Genomic DNA, 2,233 nt, shown 5'->3' with positions numbered 1-2,233 from the left:
TGTGTTAGAATCATGGGTTTAAATAAAATGAGTTATCGAATGGAAGATATTAATTGGAGGGTGCATGTTGCAATCAAACGTTCCTTTCGGGAGAAAGTTTTTTTAGAATCATACCCAAAATAAAAACAGTACTATCTTCATAATGGATACAACCGAAAACAGCATAATAAATCGGTGAAAGCTCAGATGCCCCTTTTGATTAAAGAAACATTACGTACCCACACCCTCCCTCCATGCACCTGTCTCTCGTTCTTCTTTCCAATACTGTTTTCTCCCTTCACACCCCTCTCTCTCTCTCTCTCTCTCTCTTTTCGGTATAAAATGAGAGCCATATCCATCCTCCCTCTTCATGCTGCTCTCTCTTTCTCTCCCATCTCTCCATCTCTATCTCTCTCTCTCTCTCTCTCCTTCTGAGACATTAAATACTTATCCTTCCTCCATTTCCTATATATTTGATCATTGCCGACCAATCAGTATTCGACCTGCAACAAGACTCTCTCTCTCTCTCTCTCTCTCTCTCTCTCTCTCTCTCTCTCTCTCTAGTGATATTAAAAATTGTAGAAAAAGTGTAACTCAAAGAGATGTCTAGTAGGAGATCACGTTCGTCAAGGCAGCCTGGGAGCTCCAGAATCTCTGAGGACCAAATTGCCGATCTTGTCTCTAAGCTCCAACGCCTCATTCCCGAGCTTCGTCGCAGACGCTCTGACAAGGTACCTTTATACATTACATGCACAACATAATTTATAACAACATATGTATATATATATACACTTTCTTTCTTTTTTATGTTTATGTTTTTATTTATTTCATTTATTCACATTTCTTTGACCATCGTTATAATCGATACATATACATACATATATATATATATATAATATGTATATGCGTGGTGTCGTTGTTTCTGTTTTCATGCTTGTGCGTATGCATGCCCACACCTGGCCGCAGAAAGTAGCATTTATTTCTCACCATATATGTGCATGGTGAATCGCTGTAGCGTGTGCATGTGGCCTTGGTTTAACTTTCATAGATAAAGTAACATTCATCCACAACCTTGTGTATATAAAAAATATATGCATATATATATATATATATCATATCTTTTTTATTACTCGTTGCATTTAATTCACAAGTTGGTGGCGTGGGGCTCCATTTGTTCCCTTCCTACTACGACGTACATTAAATCATGTCCGGTGCTAACTCATATACGTATACGTATACTATAACCGCTAAAAAAACAATATTATCAATTGCTTCCGGTTTATGACGGTTGCACACACAACACATATAATGTGATATAGAACAAGTCATGCTTCGGTTCATACTAACCTCCACGTGACTATTTTATGATGCAAAACATTTCTTGAATATATATATATATATATATATATATATATACACATGGAGATGGTACATTACGCCATGTTTATATGAAATTGTGTGTGTGTATATATATCCCATATATAACGTATGACCCGGCTCATATATTAAACCCGTTGGATTAGTTCAGTCTAGTGAAATAATTAGCATAAATTAAAATTAATTTTTTTTTTGCAGGTTTCAGCTTCAAGGGTGCTGCAAGAGACTTGCGAATACATCAAGAATCTGCACAAAGAAGTTGACGGCCTCAGCGAACGTCTCTCCGAACTCTTGGCCTCGACGGACGATAACAGCCCCGAGGCAGCGATCATTAGGAACTTACTTAATTTTTAAATTAATCTTAAATATTTCTCCATTCTCGATCTAAAATTTGTCTACGTACGTACTTGTATCTGGTCCTCTACATACGTATTATTCCATATATATATATATATATATATATATATATATAGCGCTAGGGTTTTGGTCATATCGTAGGCCAAACCATGTAATATTATGTATATGTATGTATCGTTGTACGTATCGTAATCGTATGCGAGGGATCCAGACATGGCTCTATACTAAGCTGTGTGTAATGCGATCTTTTTCTAATATCATTTTATAATCAATGACAGTTCCTTTAACTCCGCTTTTTAACGATGAAATTAATTTAAACTGCTAGTAACCTTTTATTGTATTTTCAATTATATATTTTTTAAAATTGTGTATATAATATATATATGATACGCAAGTTAATATAGTCCGGTCAAGTTATATGCATGCAAACATGGAGAAGTTCTGATCGGATTTGAATTGTACAACTACGAACTCGAGATTCACGAGGCCAAGTAGCTTGGATTATCTAATTTTTAATCTT

The 2,233-nt window shown here is 35.6% G+C and overlaps 1 protein-coding gene across 1 annotated transcript; it reads left to right on the top strand.

Moving 5' to 3' along the window:
- The first annotated feature begins 244 nt into the window (after positions 1–244).
- On the top strand, positions 245–1,985 carry LOC104822107 (transcription factor PRE6-like). The gene is made up of 2 exons (XM_010553221.2): positions 245–710; positions 1,555–1,985. Exons 1-2 carry the CDS (start codon positions 582–584, stop codon positions 1,708–1,710), a joined length of 285 nt encoding a protein of 94 aa, XP_010551523.1. The 5' UTR covers positions 245–581; the 3' UTR covers positions 1,711–1,985.
- Positions 1,986–2,233: the final 248 nt, after the last annotated feature.

This window comes from Tarenaya hassleriana, unplaced genomic scaffold, assembly GCF_000463585.1.
Source record: "Tarenaya hassleriana unplaced genomic scaffold, ASM46358v1 Cleome35, whole genome shotgun sequence".
In the NCBI taxonomy this organism is placed as follows: Eukaryota; Viridiplantae; Streptophyta; class Magnoliopsida; order Brassicales; family Cleomaceae; genus Tarenaya; species Tarenaya hassleriana.
Note: the sequence above shows the minus strand (reverse complement) of the source record. Positions and strands in the feature narration are given on the sequence as shown.